The 20,742-nt window shown below is 40.4% G+C and overlaps 1 protein-coding gene across 12 annotated transcripts in view; it reads right to left on the minus strand.

Moving 5' to 3' along the window:
• Positions 1 to 648: 648 nt before the first annotated feature.
• The window catches only part of sun1 (Sad1 and UNC84 domain containing 1), a 29,536-nt gene continuing 9,442 nt past the window's right edge, over positions 649 to 20,742 (minus strand). For 5 of the 12 annotated variants that reach the window (XM_062964341.1, XM_062964333.1, XM_062964334.1 and 2 more), the window contains 21 exons: positions 19,376 to 19,582; positions 18,810 to 19,000; positions 18,021 to 18,047; positions 17,740 to 17,934; positions 17,246 to 17,368; positions 16,390 to 16,473; positions 15,132 to 15,242; positions 13,576 to 13,674; positions 11,375 to 11,468; positions 10,916 to 10,974; positions 9,651 to 9,796; positions 9,202 to 9,429; positions 8,540 to 8,626; positions 6,828 to 6,871; positions 6,261 to 6,399; positions 5,760 to 6,014; positions 5,124 to 5,208; positions 4,919 to 5,034; positions 3,925 to 4,092; positions 3,151 to 3,243; positions 649 to 3,026 (listed from right to left, as the gene is read on the minus strand). In XM_062964341.1, coding sequence (XP_062820411.1) covers positions 2,913 to 3,026; positions 3,151 to 3,243; positions 3,925 to 4,092; positions 4,919 to 5,034; positions 5,124 to 5,208; positions 5,760 to 6,014; positions 6,261 to 6,399; positions 6,828 to 6,871; positions 8,540 to 8,626; positions 9,202 to 9,429; positions 9,651 to 9,796; positions 10,916 to 10,974; positions 11,375 to 11,468; positions 13,576 to 13,674; positions 15,132 to 15,242; positions 16,390 to 16,473; positions 17,246 to 17,368; positions 17,740 to 17,934; positions 18,021 to 18,047; positions 18,810 to 19,000; positions 19,376 to 19,509 — 2,592 coding nt within the window. In that variant the 5' untranslated portion in view covers positions 19,510 to 19,582 and the 3' untranslated portion in view covers positions 649 to 2,912. The remainder of the gene's footprint in view (positions 3,027 to 3,150; positions 3,244 to 3,924; positions 4,093 to 4,918; positions 5,035 to 5,123; positions 5,209 to 5,759; positions 6,015 to 6,260; positions 6,400 to 6,827; positions 6,872 to 8,539; positions 8,627 to 9,201; positions 9,430 to 9,650; positions 9,797 to 10,915; positions 10,975 to 11,374; positions 11,469 to 13,575; positions 13,675 to 15,131; positions 15,243 to 16,389; positions 16,474 to 17,245; positions 17,369 to 17,739; positions 17,935 to 18,020; positions 18,048 to 18,809; positions 19,001 to 19,375; positions 19,583 to 20,742) is intronic. The other 7 variants (XM_062964337.1, XM_062964339.1, XM_062964338.1 and 4 more) reach the window with 7 other exon arrangements.

Consider the following 20,742-nt stretch of genomic DNA (forward strand, 5'->3'; position numbering starts at 1 on the left):
TGCTGACCTGAAGGCTGCTGGTTCAGATCCACAGGATGGGGTGAGCTCACGTCTGTCAGCTCTAGCTTGCAGGGACATGAGAGAAGCCTCCCAGCAGCATGGTAACACATCCAGGCAATGTCCTCCGGGCAAAGTCTCTGTAGATGGCCAATTCCCTCACACCAGAAGTGACTTGCAGTATGTTCTCAAGCTGGGTGAGCTCCCATCTGTCAGCTCTAGCATGCGAGGACATAAGATAAACCTCCCAGCAGGACGACAACACATCCAAGGCAATGTCCCCTGGGCAACATCTCTGTAGACGGCCAATTCTCCCACACCACGAGCCACTTGCGGTATGTTCTCAAGTTGTGTGAGCTCCCATCTGTCAGCACTAGCTTGCGAGGACATAAGATAAACCTCCCAGCAGGACGACAACACATCCTGGGAAACATCTCTGTAGACAGCCAATTCTCCCACACCACAAGACACTTGCAGTATATTCTCAAGTCAGGTGAGCTCCCATCTGTCAGCTCCAGCTTGCAGGTACATGAGGGGAGCCTCCTAGCTAACACATTCGAGCATCCCCCCAGGCAACGTCTCTGCAGATGGCCAATTCTCTCACAGTATATTCTCAAGTCGCCCCTGACATGAAAAAAAGAAAAGCATCCATACCAAAAAAAGAAACTTTTATTACTTAGTTCCAAATATTACATGCACTTTTTGAAAAAAATTAAAACTCTTAAACCTTTTTTAATAGCTTCTTATTATCAGTTTGGAGGCAGCGAAAGGACACCGGAGACAAAGATCCTGAAAAAGCATTTACAAAAATACATTGCACAAAGTCCTATCTCGCTTCTTTAAAAATAAGTTAGTGTTCTGCAAAAAGAAAAAAAATCCCCCGCCCTTTAGCTCCCCTTTAGTTTGAGTATCTATACAGGACCTTTCTGATTTATATATATTTAATCTTTAGTTTATGAAACACCTGTACAGGTTTTTTTTGTTTTTAGCAAGCTCTTATCAAAAGGCCATTAGTTCTGTTTCTACCTGAACGCAGGCGGAGAAACGACCTCCTAGAAATAAAACTCTATTATAAATATTTGAGGACTCTTGTGCAACATATATCAACTCTGTTCCAAAAAATAAAAGAAAACAGTCAGCACCACCTTATATTATTTCCCAAAACGCAAACAAACAATATCTAAAGTCGACGCTTCCTTCCCCAAAGCAGGACAGAAGGTGGAAACGCTCAGGTATCAACTTTCAAAGGAATTTAGTCTTCGAAGGAGGCGATGCAGGGATGGGACCGGAGTTAGTGTCCAAGGAATCCCACATTTTGCAAAAAGATTTAGGAAAATTCCAGCCGCGACCCTGACATTCGTATCCCAGGTTTGTAAATGTGTGTCTTTTGAACGCACAACGGATGGCATTTTTTGGAGAACTGATATGACACTCACGCCCCTGAGTTTTGCACATGGTCAGAGGTCCATAAGAGCAGCAGCAATGGCAGGGTCTGCATCAGGGCTTGCACAAAGTAAACGCAATATATGCGAATAAGCTTCAGGCAGATGTTTCCTGGTGGGGTTGCATATTATCAACAGCCTTGAGTCCCCTCGGGGAGAAAGGCAGCGTAAAAATGATGTAAATAAATAAAATATCTTATCCCAAGTGCTGGCATTTCTGGCTCCCTCTCCTAAGCCTGGCTCCATTTCTATCTACCTCCCTCTTCCATCCCATCCTACAGGATCTATTCCTGCAAACACTTCGCTTTCACTTCTCACTCAAGCCTCCTCTCCTTCTACGAATGTAACTTTCACCTCCTAAAGTATAAACGTATGTAAGATCTAAAGGATCAGGACTGGTCAAATGTTGGTCTTCCCTCCAGGTGTTTTCTTTTTTACTTCAGCTCCCACCATTCCTAACAGCCTCAGGGCTTTTCCTTTTCCCCCTATGGAGTATACAAAGCCAGATAGAAGGGAGGTAAAAAATTCATACTATTTTCCCCAGAATCAAAACGGAGAAGGTGGAATTCCTTCCCAGAGTGTTTGCAGACCATAATCCGACGCCGTTACAATTTACAAGGGGGACTTTGAGAAAGAAAGCCTTGGAGACCAAACGGTTATATATTAAAAGACCAAAAACATTAAAGAAAAGATTAGGTTACATTTAAAGAGAATAGTAAGGAGGGCATAGCGGAAAAGACAGTTTGGGATGCAGGAAAAGCGGTGGCAAGAGGTTTGCTAATTCAACAACAGGCTATTTGGTGCAAAAGAAGAAACAATAAGGGGGCAAAGGAAGGGGCCTGGGGCTGTTAGGAATGGTGGGAGCTGAAGTCCAAAACACCCGGAGGGAGGGCCCAAGTTTGCCCAGGCCTGATCTACAGGGAAAATGCATCACACCACTGGTGCAAAACAGTTTCTGTTACTTCAAAAAAAGCACGTGTGCTGGAAAATCCAAGGGAACCTCACCAAAATAACTCGAGAAATAACTGCATAACCACATGCCTATAATGAGATTGTCTCCGTTTCATTATAAGACAAGTGAAAAGGTGAGCCTCCTTATATATAAAAAAACACCCAAATAACAGATTTCTAGCTGCTCCCCAAAAGAAGTGTTAAAAGCTTTATATCCTGAAGTAATAAAATAGATATGATTTATCAAGTTTGCTCACTGGGCTTTTTGCGAATGAGCTGTGGACGCATGCACGTTCTTCCCTGTCTGGCAGTCACAAGCTGAGCATCCAAGCCAAAATAACCATTGGGTTTGGTATGTAGTTTTTGCTGGCAGTCTTCTACTTTACCGAGGAGGAGGACGGGATCCGCAGCACACGGCAGACCCTCGCCTTCTAAGGATTCCAGCGTCCCAGGCCTTCCCTTTATATACATATAAACAGAAACAAATATGTACAGCAAGGTCGTCGGGAAGCGTCGCAGTGTTCATTCGGCCGGTCTCCCGTGCACTCTGAACCGATACAGGCACGTGTACTCTGAATGGCCCCAGTTGGAAAATATCCTCAGCTCCACTATTTGGAATGCTTTTTCTGTAGCCTCCTAAAAAAAGAGTTCAGACAGATGTAAAAAAAAAAACTGCAAGAAATTTTGTCAATCAAAGATACAGAAAGAAGCCAAAGACAAGACAGTTTAATAGCCACATCTTCTAAGAGTGTGGACATACCGTGACTTGGAACATTTGCAATGGCTCTCCATCTTGATCATATGTATACTGCCCCAGAAGCACACCTTCTTCTTGGTACTCATCTTCAAGACCCTGCCAATACAATTATTATTATTATTATTATTAATTTTATTTCAATACCGCCTTTCTCTCCATAGGGACTCAGACATCTTTGAGCACCTTAGAATTCTTGCCAAAAACCTACATGGAAGATTTTAATTTCAAACTAGCTTTGCCATTATGAAATAAATAAAAAGATGTACAATAACCTGGTACAGAAAACAGAAGTTATACAACTGCCGAAGAGGCTCAGAGAGAGAAAGGAAGTGCCCATTTAATGCTAGGATTTCACAAAGGCCACAATAAAGCCTCAGGACAACTGTGGCGCAAGACTAAGAAGAGCTGAAACACTGTGTCTGAGAATAGCTTTTAATCGACAATTACATCTTGACTTTCCAGTTCTAGTCAAATACTAAATATAAACAAACAGACAAATGTATCTGTCCTGGGTGTTTTTTGTTTTGTCCAAGCCTCTTTTGTTTTTATCTGTTTGGGTACATGAAGATACTCATTTGGGCTTTAAAAAAAAAGTGATCTCAAATATATTTCCAGAGCGAAGAGTTCAGAAGCGGGTCGACTTGGGGCACGTTATGTAATTTGCTGTGAGATTAGAAGCCTTTCAGACGCCACTCGAAATCCGGAAAGAATTGCACTTGAACAAGAGCAAACCCACACCACCCTATTTTGGTTTTATTTTGACAAAGGTGAACTTACGTATACTGAAAAATCCTTCGGAGCGCTCGTAATATTGCCCGTTGGTGAAAGTGTTTTTGGTATATGTTCCAGGGTGAAAGCGGTCGGGTGGATCACCATAGAGAGGCGCACAACCAGGTATCCCTGGGATCCTTTGAAGGCCCAGCAGTTCCCGGGATACATGTCCGGCTTCGAGGAAGAAAGAAAAATGATGAAGGAGCCACTCAGTAAGGAGGATTTATTGTATTATAATATACACACACAGTATACACACACATACATACACATACACACACACACACAATACATATATTATTATATTATTATTATTATTATTATTATTATTATTATTATTATTATTATTATTATTTACTTCATTTCTATCCCGCTCTTCTCACCCCGCAGGGGACTCAGAGCGGCATACAAGATACAGCTAAGCAAAAATTCAATGCCACATTATACAAAGCAAATAAAACATAACAAAAAAATCAATAGAAACAATCAACATATAAATACAATTTAAAACCATTAAGATATTAAAACATAAAAATATAAAAACAGCATCTAGGTACACCTCCCTCCCCCTTCATGATCTTAAGGTCTTCTTTGGCTCTCTTGGATACTTACATACATACATACATACATACATACATATATACATACAGGCAGTCCGCAAGTTACAAACAAGATAGGCTCTGTAGTTTTGATCTGAAGTTGAATTTAGAACAGGAACATTTTTAAAATCTAACTCCAGCCATATATATAACCCTGAATACGGGCACAGACAACAAAACAAATCCTAAAGGGCTGTTAATGCTTCCCTAAAGCTTATATATCTCCATGCTACCCAAACCATCGACATAGATTAGTGGTGGAAATCTAAAAGGGTTACATGGGTGCCAGTTAAACTTGAAGAAGCATGTTATTATCCCATATCGATACAGAAGCAACTTTAACAAACGCATTTCGATGCCTGCAAGTGTTTCACGAAATCGCCCGCATTTTAATTAATTACCTGGATGACGACTCGAGGAGACTGAGAGAAGTACCACAGAGGGATCCCAAAGAGGCTGATCAGCGCTGTTTTGGTTTCGTAGGTCTCTGAACAGCGGGTGCTCAAAACGCTGCCGCCTCAAAGAAAGACACAAACAAAACCATTTACTCACATTTCCCAATCTAGGGCAGGCTAAGCACCTACTCACACCTCAATATTTACTTACCCCCGGATTCCAAAGCGAAGTCCACCATGCCGGTCTTGTCTTGGGAGAACAGCTTCAGCGCGTTGTTGACAATCAGGCGTGCTTGCTGCAAACACAGAAGGAAGGAAAGTAAGCGCAGGGAAGCTTGAGTCCTGGACTTTTGCATGTGAATGCATCAATGAAACTGCATGTCGTCGAGGAAGCCTTTCTCACAAAAGCTTACTTTTATTCTCCTATTTGTAAATGTTATCATGATCTTATCTATCTATTTATTTAGTGCCGTATATACTAGAGTATAAGCCGACCCAAATATAAATCGAAGCACCTAATTTTACCACAAAAAACTGGGGAAACTTATTGAGTCGAGTTTAAGTCGAGGGTGGAAAATGCAGCAACTATTGGTAAATAAAAATAAAAACAGATACCAATAAAATTACATTAATTGAGGTATCAATTAATTAAGTTTTATAGTTACTAGTCAAGCATTGTTCCTGTGGCTCTAAGTTTTAATTCAAGTACTTTAAACTAATTGTACTGCTATTGTTATTTTGGTGTTTCAACTGTTGATCTCTACCCACCCCCAAAATCCATTATTACAAGTTAATCCAAGAGAATTAGATTGCAAATGTGAACGTTTTTTTCCCCAATGTTGCTCACCGCTTCTGTGATGCCTGCAATCCCGGCTTCGTTCACGACACTCGTGACCACCTCTGATGCCGACTTGGTGTTTGTGACAGACATGTGCAGAGTGATGTTCCTGAGGATCCGCGACTCCAAATCTTGCAACAAAACACGCAAGTCGCTCTTGCTCACAAATTTGGATGTCAGCCACTGAAGCAGCGATTCTGGCAAATCTCCTTTTTGGTGACCAAAAAGAATGAATTTGACCGATTCCGTAACCTGAGCATCTACCTACAAAAAGGACAATTCAATATGTTATAATACCAATCTTCTTCTTCTTCTTCTTCTTCTTCTTCTTCTTATTATTATTATTATTATTATTACAGCCCTTCCAAAATAGAAGTCTGTGTTGCAATTACATGTTTATAGCTAGGTTAGTGCACAATTCCAGAAATTGTAACAGCAGATGTAAAATGCTACATCAGAACTGTAAGCGAAAATACAGGACATTAAATTGGAGTCTCTCCTTGGAGTTACCTTTTCCTGAAGCATATCCACTGAGGCACAGCTTGTTTTCAAACCCTGTGAGTTTAGCAGCTCGGATTTCACGTGGGACAACTCCAGCTCGAGATGTTTAATCTTGGATGAGAAATGCTGGTTTTGTTCATCCATGTCACTGGTGCAGAAAAAGGTGACAACAAAAGACAGATTTCGGTGATTTTCAATTGTAAATGGCCATTTGAATTACCGTTCTTGTTAATAGGGCTACGGTAGTAATACTGTGTTTCCCCAAAAATAAGACAGTGTCTTATATTAATTTTTGCTCCTGAAGATGCTCTAGGTCTTATTTTTCCAGAGACTGGGTGCAGTTATTTCCAATATAATTCTCATTATATACAATAGTGTAGTTAAATGATCCTATATACGTAGCTTTGCTTTTTGCATTTTTCTATGGGGGTAATATTTTCAAGCCATGGGTGCTTGAGTCATATTTCAAATCATGTCAGAGATGTTAAAGTAGAACCATTACTACTGGTTTACTAGCCATTGCCTGCCACTTAATGGCAGGGTTCAAAATCCGACACCAATACCTCTTAGCCATACCTTGCTGTTTTCGTTTTGGTTAGCTCCAGTTCCTTTTGGATACCCTGAAAATATAACAAAAACGTTACTAAACACCATGAATTCCCCCAGTCCTTGAGTCAGACGATAAAAGAGGGAGCGAGGAAGAAAGATAATATTATTTTGTAATACAATATAATACTAATAATACAATATAATAATATTAATTATAAATTATATATTACATGTAATATTATTATTAATAATATTTATTTTATTTTATTTATTTCCGATATTTTTACCCCGATTGCCAGTATTGTGCTATGCTAATAATATAATATTGTATGTAAATTTAATTTGTAAGCCGCTCTGAGTCCCCTTCGGGGTGAGAAGGGCGGGATATAAATGTATCAAATAAATAAATAAATAAATAAATAAAATATCTCCAAGCAAGAGTATCTTAGGCATGTCTAAAAAAGAGCAACGGATGGTTAGGCAGATATATTAGATATCAAACTCTATGCAAGGCATCATTATAGCATTCCTGTATAATGCTAGAGGAGCAATGCTCTATTTCCAGTACACGTTGCATGTGGCTTGGGAAAAAACCCTCTAAGGTGTTTGCTGTTATAATCCAACTTTTGCCAATTAGCTCAACATATGGTGATGGGGGAAGGGGAAAAGTGGCAGGAAAGGAAAGCTCAGTTCTCTTTCCTTTTGGAGGGCAAGCAATGCCACCGGACATATGGAGCCCCGCATAAGACTCTTGACCACAAGGCTGGAACAGAGGGGTTTCTAATCTTATTTGCAAGGAGGGGAGGGGAATCCGCCCTTCTTTCTGTCTGATCCTTCTCTCTCTCTCTCGCGAGTGAAATCTTGAGGGATCAAAGCCAGGACACTTAATCTGGGCTGTTTCTGCACACCGTTTAATAATAATAATAATAATAATAACAACAACAACAACAACAACAACAACAACAACAACAACAACAACAACAACAATTTTATTCTTGAATCCTGCCCCATCTCCCCGAGGGGACTTGGTGGCTTCACGTGGGAACCAGGCCCAACAATATACAGTAGAGTCTCACTTATCCAAGATAAACGGGCCGGCAGAACATTGGATAAGTGAAAATCTTGGATAATAAGGAGGGATTAAGAAAAAAGCCTATTAAACATAAAATTACATGATGATTTTACAAATTAAGCACCAAAGGATCATGTTTTACAAGAAATTGACAGAAAAAGCAGTTCAATACACGGTAATACTATGTAGTAATTACTGTATTTACGAATTTAGCACATGGCAACATTGACTACAAAAACAATGACTACTAAAAGGCAGACTGCCTTGGATAATATAGAACCTTGGATAAGTGGGACTCTACTGTACAATAAAATACAACAATATAAAACGCATACCAATCACAACAAAGTTAATTTATCAAAACTATAAAACACAACATCACCTCCTATAAAGAGGTATATGATTTCCTTTTAAAATGCCAAACTTAATTTTGATTTGGAATTTTTGAGCATAGTGGGCATTTGTGTTCCCGGAAGTCTCACTTGGGACTCCTTGCAAGGTTGTTTGGGAAGCTGTAAAATGCAAACATATCCCTCTTATTCTCCTTCCACTCTCCTTCTGAGCATATCTGTTTCAAAGCCTCCCCTGGATTTTGCTTCCAGACATTATCCTTGGTAATGACAGCCTTCATTACTGAGCATTAAGTAAGAATAAGCCGATCTTTTACCTCAGATTTTTCGGAGAGTTTTGCAAGGAGATCTTCCAAAGCCCCGATGCGCCATTCGTGTTCTTGATGCAAGGCCAAGGCATCCTTCTTTGAAAACAAAATGGCACAACTTTGTTCTAAAATGTATTTACCATGATACCAGATGCAACTAAGTCTTTGGAATTTTTCTCATCTTTGACTGCAGCAGCTTTTGTAATTTGTGTGCATGTAAAGCCAAACTTAAGCAGAATTCCCAGTTAAGCTAAAATACTTTCTCAAACAGAAAAGGAAAATAATAATAATAACAACAACAACAACAACCCAGTTATTCAAGCCATGAAAGCCTTCGACAACACATATTATTATTTGCCTCTTGAAACTGAGCTCTGAAAAAATAATATGAATTGGTTTTGAATACATTAGATTGTAGTTTTATATCAAAACTTCATTAACAAAAAAAGTTAATGGCGTGCTCCCTAGTACGAGCGACAAGAATACAATGGGTGAAATGATTGCCTTTGAGCACACAACGGAGAAAGCTTATGCTCAACCCACACAAATTCCAATTCATCGTGTCAGTTCCCTTTCCAAAATAGAAGCATAACACATACATACATAAAGCAAGCATAACAACTGCTTTAAAATGGCTGAGCTGTAAGAAAAGAGCTCTAACACAGAATTACCGCTGTCTGATCGGGTTGCATCTCTTTCAGGTGCTGGCCCACAATGTTTTTAATCAATATCAAGGTTTCGCTCTTGTCGTTCATCTGGGCCACTTGGTCCTGCATGTTCTGCAGCAGAAGCAGCATTTTACTGTATTCTTCCTCCCGGTGGTGCCACCTCTCAGACATTAAGGCCAATTGCTTTTCCAGCTCACGCACGCGACTTGCATCAAAGAACTTCATGGTTTCCTAAAAATGGATGAGGACATGTTTATATATTGTTCCTGCCACATCTCTCCGTTAAAAACTAGAAAAATTGGGTTGCTGTGAGTTTTCTGGACATCTATGGCAGGCAACCTCTGAGAATGCCTGCCATAGATGTGGGCAAAATGTCAGGAGAGAATGCTTCTGCAACAACTCCCATCACCATTTGCCTGCTTTGTGGAAAGAGCCTGTGAAGCACAGCTTACTTCTGAGTGCTGAACGGCATACGGTGAGCCTGGATGAGGTTCAACAACTGTTGCAGCGTCTTCCCACCTGTACGTTCTGTGGAAGCTCGTCCAATTCAAGGCTGGGAATACGGAGAGGAACCCTTCAGTGCCCCAGTGCCACAAACCTGAATCAGGAAGATGCAAAAAGACAAGCGTAAGATTCTCCTAAAAGGAAAAGGGAACGTTTCTCAACATTTCAAAGTCAAGTCAACAAGATAAAACTAGCTGTAAGAATCTGCAAGGTGAACAAGTAGAGTTTAATACTCTTCTGTGTGTGAGCAGGGAACTGGCCTTTAACCCACAACTATTATTATTATTATTATTATTGACATGACATAGTATTACACAGCAAACAAGAAAGATATGCTGGATTTCATATCACAAAATCACAAGTCGAACACTTCGCAAGCGTTGTTTATTATTATTATTGTTGTTATTATCATCAACACAACGATGTTGTATGGCACAGCAAACAAAACAGATATGCTGGATTTCGTTTCGCAAAACCACAAGTCGAACACTTCCCAAGTGTCTAGGACTGTGTGATGTATTTTCGGATGATGTGTGCAGATCCCAGTAGGGTGGCCTTTTGCAGTTGGCAGATGGTGATTTTGTCAATGTCTATTGTTTCCAAATGCCGGCTGAGATCTTTTGGCACGGCACCCAGTGTTATTATTGTTGTTGTTGTTGTTATTATTATTATTATTATTATTATTATTATTATTATTATTATTATTATATTCATATTTATACTCTGCTTTATCTCTCCCAAAGGAAATTCAATGCGGGTTGACATAAAAGCATTAGCATATAAATTAAAATATACAAACATGCAAAACATTAAGACAGAATTAAATATAATGTGCCAAATGCAATGGTCTCTCAAATATTGTTGATTTATGGTACCCTTATAAAATTTGCTCTAGATAATAATAATGGAATAATTTTATTTTTTTACCCCGCCTCCATCTCCCCGAAGGGACTCGGGCAGCTTACATGGGGACAAGCCCAATCAACATAGTTAAAATATAAAATATAGCACACTAAGTACATACATAGTACATACTACGATACTATCTGTTATGCTTCGTATTTTTTTCAACTGGTGGCTTAATGTCCACCTTAATACCACTGAGATCTATCATCCTCTACTGTCGGAAAAAAGAACACAGAATTTAAGAGAACATGGAGGGTGACCTAACTACCTTTTGCATAAAACGGCAATAATCCAAGTATCCACTCACCTAGCAGCAGCAATAATGGGAGAAGAAACAACAATAACCTGAAAATCTTTGGAAGGCATCTGGAAAAGAGACAACGGAATTTCACGTAAACACGTTTGTCACACCAATGAGGAGCCTGAATATATACGTGTGTGTTTGCTCAATATAACTCCGAAGGCTAAGTGATTCCAAAACAGAATTACGACTATCATTGACTCCAAACACACACTCCCAGCCACACTATTAATGGAACAGGACTTCTGTCCCTGGGTTATCAATGTCATTTCCTAATTGGTTCTAATTGGCTGGCCCTGGCTGTTTCTAAATAAAGAACAACACTCAGAAAACTGGGGGATTCCAGGCAGGAATCAATCAGGGCCAGCTAACACCTCACAACAAAGGACTCCCCCAGGCTTACAAATATACCTGGAATCAGATTCTGCAAAATAATAATAATAATAATAATATATGTTCACATACCTTGTAAGAAGAAACACATTCAGCAAAGAGATCAGGGTCACGAGTTGATACCACCCAGTCCCCAGCCACCAGAACACTCCTGCCGCTGCCTTCCCTGGAGGAGAACGGATGGGACAAGTGAGCCAAAAGGCACCAGAATAAGGCAAGGCAGCTGTTTTCAAACGGTTTAGGTTCCAGGGAAGCTTCTCCACATCAATCAGTAAGGTGGATACAAATCCCTGTGCTTTGCAGAAGGCACTGGGCCATATTCGGGGGCCTTTGGAGTTCACTCAGGTACTCCCATTAGCGAGGAACCTTATGAAACCTGATGCTTGTTCCTAAGTCTGGCCTTTCTGCCCAGTTCAGAGGGAGGCGAGAGTTCATTCTGTCTTAATATTTGTGTATTTTAAAATGGTATTGAAATGTTTTTCATGGAAGCTACTTTGAGTCTCCTTTGTGGCGAAAAAGCCACAATAAATATAATAATAAACATAATAATAAATTGGAGATTTCTGGGCTCTGCTGGCTCAGCGACAAAGGCTAGATACAATGTATTAGTGGATTAATCTGAGTGTATATTAATAGCTGTTTATACTATTGCATGATTATGTTTACATCTCGGATTGCAACTATTATATATTACATTATATATTATTATACATTACATGTAATATTACTAACAATATTACAGTATAATGATATAGTACAATATAGTAATTTAATGCTTATATTGTTCTATGATAATAATATATTGTATGTACATTTGATTTGTTAGCCGCTCTGAGTCCCCTCCGGGGTGAGAAGAGCGGGATATAAATGTAGTAAATAAATAAATAATAAATTATTGAATTTCCATTACCAAGAAATTTAGTTTTTGGTTATGGAAATTTTTCCAGATGGTACTCGAAGCCACTTAAAATAAAAATGTGACACTGCTATGGGAAAACAACACAAGAATAAAAGGATGATGGTTACGAAGAGGCTTGCTATCAGACCCAAAAACCTATGCTTCCCTGGAACATAGTTTGAAAACCACTGGCTTAAGAGGAGGCGGAGCAGAAATATAGGAAAATGTTGAAGAGAGAAGGTTTGTAGGATGCAAATCGATGGAATAGATAGATGTTGGCAAGTTACCACATGTATGTTTCGGACTATATTCCACAGCCAAGTTCCATATATACACCAGTTTCCAATGATGAGTGGAACTGGGACTTCGCAACATCCAAGGTTCTTCTCCGGAGAATTCCCCAACATTACATTTTGAAAGGGGTTGCTTGCCACCAATTCTGGTTTGCAGGAGCAGGACCCGACAGAAATACACAATTGGAACTTGGCCTCTTATTAATGACATGGGCGGCTCATGCAAATAAATTCATGGGAACCAAGCAGCAAGGAGTTTAGAAAGCAGCACTGCAGGTCTACGGTTTATCATTCACAGTCTCACTCCAACAACCTTAGGAGAAGGCAACCGAGTCAGGCGTCTCACGGAGCTACAGGGAGGCAGTCCTCCCGCTGAGAAAAGTCATCTTTTGCCATCAAGAACATGCGAAGCAACGACAAGGGAATAAGCCAAAGGCTGCTTAAAACAAGATGCGTGTTGCACCCCAGTCTGAATGTAGATACTTTCCATGGCCTCCTCTGGAAATAAAAACATGGGGATTTTCGGGAAGGCAGATCTGGGCAGGGCAATGGAAGAAATAGGAAACAGAAACTGCCCAGGAAGAAATAGTTGGTGTGTGGATAAGGTGTGTGGTAGGCGAAATATCTGAATCTCTATATGACCTTCATATGATGCATTGTGATTATATAATACATTATATGGGTCTACACTGAACATACGGTGCATTGTGTGGGTTTTCACTAACCATATGATGCATTATATGGGTCTACACTGACTATACGGGTCTGCACTGACTATATTTTGAATTTTTTCCATTATTTGTGAGCCCCTTTGAGTCCCCTTCAGGGTGAGAAGGGCGGGGTAGAATTAAAGTAAATAATAGTCACAATAATAATCTTGCTTGCGCACCCTCTTTGGTGGTACAAGCAAGCTCTGGGGTCTTTCTCATTGAAGGAAGCGTGCAATGTTTGAAGCAGTCTTAAAGACACAATCCAAGTAATCACCGGATACAATCTCATGCAAGACGCAAGGATGATCAAAAGACGGAGACCATTCGCGCATGCAATTCATGCACAGACACACACGCACGAACAATAGTAACCTGGAGACACAACAGCCAGCCAAAGGAGTGAAACAACCTTCCTGGACACAAACCATCCTGCTGTCCCCATTCTTTGCAACACATGAAGCAAGAAGAAACCTAGTACAACACAGATGAATATGAACACAGAAAATGGGGTCCATTTCCAATGAAAATTGATATTGGCAATCATTAAGCTTGACTTCAAAGCCCTACACAAAGGAAAACACAAGTATCAAATCAGAAAAAAACATGAGAGATAACATTATTCTAAGTTTGACAGCATTATAAAGCTCTACTTTCCATGGACTGATTAACAGGTAGAGACACACAACTGGTTTTGTGAACATGCTTTCATTGGAGCTGTTTCAATATGTCAATAATTACCTTATTACCATACGATAATTTAAAAGGTAAACAAATTTGTATCTAGCAGACAGTAAGAATGTAGAGAAAAATACTATACAGGCTTCAGATGGACAGATCTGCTGAAATGGAGTAAAAAGACAATGGGGATGTGTACAGATGAAAGCTTCTAGCCCAGTCATGGATGACTTTCTATTTTATTGTTCTGCTAATATTCCCAGAATCCTAAACCAATACTGTGAGTCGCCATGCTGGCTGTGATTTTCTTAGCAATACAATCCAGGTAGGTTTGTTCTGCTACAAGAAAGATATGGTTGGGAGCAGCAGCCACTATTTCAGCTCTACAACTACATGCTGTTTTATCTCGATCTTTTTTTATCAAAAGGGGTATACATCCAGATGTGGTGCATTGACACTTAAAGGTTATACAAGTATGGATGCAGTGGGACTTGCTCCCCAACATAACCATTCCCGGGACTGTTTTGTTTTTAGAGTTTACATTCTGATTTAAAGATACTGGAGTAGGCACAAAGCCAGGGCCATGAATGGGTTTAGAGCACACATGGGCAAACTTTGGCCTTCCAGGTGTTTTGGACTTCAACTCCCACCATTCCCAACAACCCCAGGCCCCTTCCTTCCCCCCCTCAGACGCTTAAGTGATCAGATAATCTCATATGACACAGGCAGATATTCACACTGAGTCACATAGGAGAGAGGAAGATGGATTATTTCATCCTCCTTATATATGTAGCCACCTGCTGATAGGTCATCAGTAATGGACACTGGCTTAAGCGTCTGAGGGGGAAAAGGAAGGGGCCTGGGGCCAGGAATTGTGGGAGTTGAGGTCCAAAACACCGGGAGGGAGGGCCCAAGTTGGCCCATACCTGTTATATAGGCATTCTTCCCTAAGACCCCCTTTTTGCATGTGCATTATTCTGTTTTTAGTTCTGTTTTAGTATCCCGCTTTCCTGGTGTTCTGTGACATGCATAGAATGGGGATTATGATCTGTGCCAAGTTTCCCTGGCAGCAGGGGTCGGCCTAAAATCACAGCAAGAGGTGATGGGCATATGTTATTCTTAAGTCTCTAATCTAGTTTTTAATAGAGCACTGAAGATTTTTAAGAGCGAAGAGACTGTGATGAAGAAGCAAAATAAATCAAAACACACACACGCACACACATAAACGAAACCAAAAAAAGGTACAAGTCAACCTGCATAAGAAAAGATGTGCCAAATGGTCCTTGCTACTCTTTTAGACCTTGAGGATTGCATGTGGGCTGTTGTGTGTGTTTCAAGGTGTTTCTTCCCCTTACAGTCATCACCTGTTGGTTGTGGGTAACAATCGATTAATATAAGACATTCACCAGTAAAATCTACAAACAAAGACACAGGGGGAACCAAAAACATTACAGATAATATCCATACAAACGCTCTTCAAGTCCAAAGTGTGTGCTACAAGCTTAGGTTGTTGCACAGATCGGAAGCTACTTTCAGCACTGCTCCTGGTGTGATTCTGCCACATGGAAGTGGGCAGCAACACAAGGGAAGAAAAGTATTCGACTATTGGATTATGACCTGTTAGGATCATAACCTATTGGGTAGCGGAGTTTCAGGGGTGTTCCTTTAGTTTATTGAGTAATAGATAATCACTGGGCATATAACTTGTTTCTATTTCACGCTCTTCACAAACAAAGATTTCTATTTCACGCTCTCGGCAAACAAAGATTCGAGTAGACTTCTTTAAAATAATATGATTGTTTTACTCACAATGTCATGTATTTAAATATACAGGCACATTTCTTGTCAGGTTAAATTTTAAAACATTTCAGTTTGTATCTTTAACTTATAGTCTTCAACAGCCTCTTCAAAAGTATATTGCTCTGTACAGCTTTCCTTTGTAACAGTCTTACTTCCAAAGAACTCAAGCCTCACCTGACTTCTAAATTCTAACACTGGCTTCTGTACTCAAACAGACTCAAGCCTCAACTGTCTTCTTCAACTGTCATCCTTTTAAACTACATTCTAAACAGTCACTGAACCAGTCACATGGCCTGCAGACCCATCCCACAGCTTCAAGTACATAGAGCTAAGAAAACTGCAAACCAAAGAAGACATACACTTCAGGAAATAAACGACACATTATAAACAGACAAAACATTAAATAGAGGAGGCTTGAGACGTTTGCTATCTCCAACAAAAAGTGGGGCTCTGTTAGGCCTGATTGTACCCACCAAAGCTTGGAAACCGCATGGCTATAAGGGCAAGAGCTTTTGGGATGTCCTCATCTTCAGAAGTAACTTTGGATCATCCACAAAAGAACTTTTTACGATTTCCCTGAGAGCAGGATGATGAATCATGGCCAACATGCAATGTTTTTCAAGCCTCCACAAAACTATGAGAGGTCGCAGTGACATGCAGACTTCTAAACCAAGTTTCAATGAGAATAATAATAATAATAGTTGTACTTACATAAGGATTCACCATTCATCCCCAGGTGGCCATCTTCCCTGAGAAATTCTTTTACATTCATGCTCCCACAGTAATTGGAGTGAGCTACAGCGCAAAAGAGAGAAGGAAAAAGGGAAAAATTAGAAATTAACACATCAGGAGGGGAGAGTACAACCCAAGGGTCTTCCCAATAGCAAGCTTGTGCCATTGATTTTTAATTGCAAAAGCTGCTTTCAAAAGGAAAGATAGCAGTATGCATATACGAAAAGATCTTGCTAGTGAAGTGCTGAAAGGAAGAAAAGAAAAGGAAGGAAGTTCAGAGTTGTTTTCTGAGGAATGGATGGAGAAGTCGTAAGCACAAAACCTTCCTCCTTTGGGTGTGCATGTTTAAACCCTCAGTGCACCCATATAGTTATCATATGCTTATAACACAGACAGATAAATAGTTCTTGTGGAGTCAAGAAGTTCCCAAGAAACCTATCCAGAGTTACTGACAATAAACGAGAGAGAAAAACCATCCAGAGCTTTAAAAGCTGAGAGAATGTCAACCGATCTGCAAGGCAAGCTAAAGTATAAGCTTTCCCTACATACATACATACATACATACATACATATATACATTGCATGGCATTTTGTAATGGGAGGTGGGGAGAAGAGGAGAAAATCCACACTACTATTGCACATTGTATTTTGAGGCTTCCAAGAGAAAAGAAGGATAAAGGCTGCAAAAGTGAGTGCAAGAACGAAGCCAGAGAGATTACTGTGCAAGATGCCAGAAAGCTGCCCAGTGAATCAGATCAAAAGACCGAGATACCCATTTTTAAAAGGTGTGGCGTTGATGGACAGAGGAGAAGACAATCTAAAAACAAAAGGGTACCTTTACAATCATAGCCCAGCTTCAGCAAGACCATTTGAAAGAGCTGCACTATGAGTGATGTGAAAGATGTGGTGATGTGCGCGGCCACTTGCCGAATCTTATTTGTGTAGAAATAGAGGCCCCCTATTAAAAGAGCAGCAGAACAACATTGTTTTACTCCATTCTCAACTGGCTGATCAAGAGATACGCAATGCTGATCCAAGTAGGCAGAGGATGTTTGTTCTTCACCAGGGAATAGGAAGGTGGAATGACTTCCCTTTTGGCCACAAATAATTTTATCTATTACTGTTCCAAGGAGAAATACCAGCATTTTTATTCTTCTATTAAATGGATTACATACTGTTCAGGTGTAAAGACCAATATAGGAACTAAATAAACGAAATGACCATGCCAAGAAAAATGTAAACAAAGCAAATCTTCAGCTTGGCAGAAACATCTGATTCATGCAACATTTCCCAACACTATGAATTCCAGGAAATGGAAAAGAGACTCACTGGACTTGTGTTTTTGGCTTCGATCCCTGGAATAAATTCTTGAGGATGGCAAGCGAGGTGCCGAGTATGCCGTGAGGACTTCCTTCCGCTCTGAAAGCATGCTGCAGTCGTTGCAGGTATAGCCATTGCTCAGCACACTCTGGTTCTCTGTCGCCGTGATGTCTCCGTTGGCCTGGATCACCGTCGCATCTCCACCTGTTGAATCGCAAGAGACAATCTCATCGACGAAGCCAATGAATAGAGGACAGAAGCAATAAAGACAGACAACACTACGCCATTACCTTTGAGATCACCATCATCATCAAGCCCTAAAAATAAAAGAGATGGATAGTTTGAATTCGAGGACGTCCAGCTTTTTAGGACATAGATACTATTTCTATGATCGTAAATGTGAAGCAGTATGAAAAATATTACTACATACAGAAAGTGCTTTAAAATTCTTTTAAAAGTCATTGGTATTGTCTACCAAGGATTTTACATTTCGGGGATGGAAATGTAAAGCAACAAAAACCTATCTCTTATTTCCCATGTGACTATCGAGCAGGCTAGATATTTGGAAACACATGATGTTTCTGTTGCTTAGTTACTGCTTTTTTTTTTTTTGCTCTAACACACAGCAGCGAAACAAGGCTGTTAATGCCACAGCCAACAGTTGAAATACGGCACTAGACGTTACCACGAGTGCTTTCGACCTGAGCGAAAGGGAGGCCTAGGACTAGGAGCACACAGCCTAGAACTACGACGGCACCTTTCTCTGCTCACACAGGCTCAAGGTCTTCTCCGAGAGCAGTGCTGCTTTTGCGGGGCATCCCGTCCCGCACTCCTGACACTAGAGCCAGTGGCTTCCTTGCAAAGTACAACTGTGTCTCCATGCAAACAAGCAAACAAACATGTGGTCCCATGCGGTCTCTTTCCAACTCTAGGATTCTGTAAGTGGTGCCATTCCAATTGCAATCCATATATTTTGGTGCAACTCCTGGAGGGCCGAAGTTTCCTGATTAAGAGCAATAAAAAGTGTGTATGCACAAACATATAAAAAGAACGGTATACAGTAGTTTATTGTTCCTTACCCCAAAAATGGTCAACGGCAGTCTGCTCCTGTATTGAGGACTCGTCCAATATGGTTGACATGAAAGACCCATCACTTGCGTGACTACTGAAACTACTGTGGCTGAAAACGGAAGAGCTGGGCGCGTTTTTCCTTGTGTTGTATTTGACAGAGACGGATTGTTTGGCCACACTTTTATGTTGTTTTGTAATCCTTGGAAGAAAAAAATAAAAAAATGCCAAATAGAAGTGTAGGAAATTCACCAACAGTAAGCATACCAATACTTAACATATTTAACATGATGACCAGGGGAAGGGGGGATAAAATACTTGTGAGAACAGAAATAAACAAAACCTTCTAAATTAAATTAGTGCCTATACTAACAAAACAGACTGGCTTTCCTTCTCTGAAACACCACTGAACATGCATTAAAATTATGTTGATCAGAGAAGACTCAGTCTAGGCATAATATCGAACTGTGGTTTGCACTAAGCATAGTTTGGAAGTTGACCTTGCGATGAGATCTGTTGCTTTTTAATGTGCTCTTCAGTGGGCAGGTAAGTAACACGATTCAAAAGGAAAGCTTACTTCGATGATTGGTCTACCAAAGTTTTCTTCCCAGAATAGGAGATGCTGCTTCCGGCGGCATAGACCTTTTCACTGGAAGCATCCTTGGTCGTGCTGTATGCGGCGGCGGACGAGCGCAAGCTGCGCCTGGACATTCTCGGAGAGTCAAACACGGGGTCCAGATTGTGCTCTTTCTCAAAATCCAGAGCAGCTGTGGAGTAACTTGAGCTGTAACAAAAAGGCAAGTGAAAAAGAAAATTAAGCTTTTTTTGCATAAGTGTCAGATTGTAGAGCAGACTCAGAGCAGGTAACCCAGGAATGGGCAAACTTCGGTCCTCCAGGTGTTTTGGACTTTAACTCCCACAATTCCTAACAGAAGCAAGAACCTGTATCTGGAAACTACAAAGTCAGCAGTGCATCATGTGAGCTCTCCCCACCTGCTGCTTGAAAGAGTACAGAGGAGACACAGATTTGCTATGTATGCGCCTGAGAATTAGGCCACGCATAATAATACAATTTATATTGTGACCCCGATTAGCTGGACCAGGGTCACTGAAAGGTCTACCTGGCTAATGCCTGTGGGAACAAGTCCAGGAAAATGGCTATCCTGGGAAATGTTTATTTATTTGTTGAGCCTGGCAGCAGAGTGATTGAGAAGTCTAGTCCTCTTACATCCATATATTGCATTTCCTTCTCTGTTAGCTCTCTTGGTTTCTATGGTGGGTCAGAATAAGTGATGCACTCTCCTACTGCCACTTACTTCTCTCACCTGCAAACAACTCCTTTTTATGGCTGCAAGACCAGTGCTGAAATATTAGCCCGTCTGAACACCAAGCAGATCATGAGATATAGACTGAAATAGGAATAACCTCTTTGCAAAACAAGGTGTCTCATAGAGCTCTCGCTGGCTGTGGCCATTGTACAGCTGTTTGTATTCTGCTCCTGCCAGGGATGGTTACAAACACTTCATTGAAACGAAGTGCCAGGCACTAAGGGCAGCTGCTGCCAGTCCGAATTTGTGTTCACTAGCGACACTAGCAACAACTGAATCATTAATACAGCCAGAGGTCAACTCCACACAACATAAAAGGGTTATTATTGACACCACTTATTAAATAAATAATGTACTTGGAAGTAGCAGTAAACTAATCCCACTGTCCTTGTTTGGGGAAAATGATGAACATTTGACATCCAGCAAAATAACAGAACTATATTATTGGTATTACCGAATCCCACCCCCCACAGTTATGAACCAAAACAATGATATTTGGGTGTGACTCTGAAATGTTTTTCCTTACAGTGACTGACAAATCATGAGTCACTGCTTAATCCCCAGTTGAGTTGGCATAAAAACCATGTTCAGAAACAAAAACAAAACTACTACATTA

Source organism: Anolis carolinensis, unplaced genomic scaffold, assembly GCF_035594765.1.
Source record: "Anolis carolinensis isolate JA03-04 unplaced genomic scaffold, rAnoCar3.1.pri scaffold_13, whole genome shotgun sequence".
In the NCBI taxonomy this organism is placed as follows: Eukaryota; Metazoa; Chordata; class Lepidosauria; order Squamata; family Dactyloidae; genus Anolis; species Anolis carolinensis.